The sequence below is a fragment of the Neomonachus schauinslandi genome, chromosome 4, assembly GCF_002201575.2.
Source record: "Neomonachus schauinslandi chromosome 4, ASM220157v2, whole genome shotgun sequence".
Lineage (NCBI taxonomy): Eukaryota > Metazoa > Chordata > Mammalia > Carnivora > Phocidae > Neomonachus > Neomonachus schauinslandi.
Genome location: NC_058406.1, coordinates 11,608,402 through 11,609,045, shown reverse-complemented (window position 1 = coordinate 11,609,045; position 644 = coordinate 11,608,402). Strand labels below are relative to the sequence as shown.

General features: G+C 68.5%; 1 protein-coding gene across 4 annotated transcripts in view; it reads right to left on the bottom strand.

The window, feature by feature from the left end:
• The window catches only part of SZRD1 (SUZ RNA binding domain containing 1), a 25,209-nt gene extending 24,746 nt beyond the window's left edge, over positions 1–463 (bottom strand). For 3 of the 4 annotated variants that reach the window (XM_021683481.2, XM_021683482.1, XM_021683484.1), the window contains exon 1: positions 383–451. In XM_021683481.2, the coding sequence (XP_021539156.1) occupies positions 383–433 (51 nt within the window). In that variant the 5' untranslated portion in view covers positions 434–451. Of the gene's footprint in view, positions 1–382 lie in introns of all 4 variants that reach the window. The other variant, XM_021683483.2, reaches the window with a different exon arrangement.
• Positions 464–644: the final 181 nt, after the last annotated feature.

The following is a 644-nucleotide window of genomic DNA, read 5'->3' as shown; positions in this document are numbered from 1 at the left end:
AGCACATGAACTTTAAAATGGTGCCTCGGACGGCGGTGGGGGGGGGGGCGGCGACAGGAGAGAAAGGGTCAGAGAGTCCCGGGACAAGCGAGCAGGCGCGGGGGCCAGGAAAAGAGGCCCTGGGTGGCGGGTGGGGCGCCCTGGGTGACGCGCACGTCGGGGGTACAGAGGAAGGCGCACCAGGCGGAGGTGGAGGGAGAAATGGAACGCGGCCCCTTTAAGAGGCCTTCACGGCGCTCAGGGACCGGGGGCCTCTCCTCCACCCCCGGCCCGGCGTGTGGGGCCCTGCCTTGGGGAGAACCATCCCCAGGCCCGCTCCCCGGAGGCTTCCCTCACGCCAGGTCCCGCCCGGCCCTGCCCCGCGGCGGCGGCTCCTCCTTACCCCGCTGTCTGCCGCCTCCTCCCAGCTCTCAGCGACCTCCTCATCTTCCATCTTACTCGCCGCTTTCCCTCCTCCCCCACCCCCTCCCCGCGCCTGCGCCCTGAAGCGCGCCTCCGTCGCGGGCGCCGGCACGCAAGGCTTTACTCAATGGACCCCGCCCCTTGCCAAGCCCGGAAGAGGCACCAGGCCAGGGCCCACTAGCATCGACAAAGCCATCTTGGAAAAGGGCAGAGAAACCAGAAAGTTGCCATTTTTCTTAAGG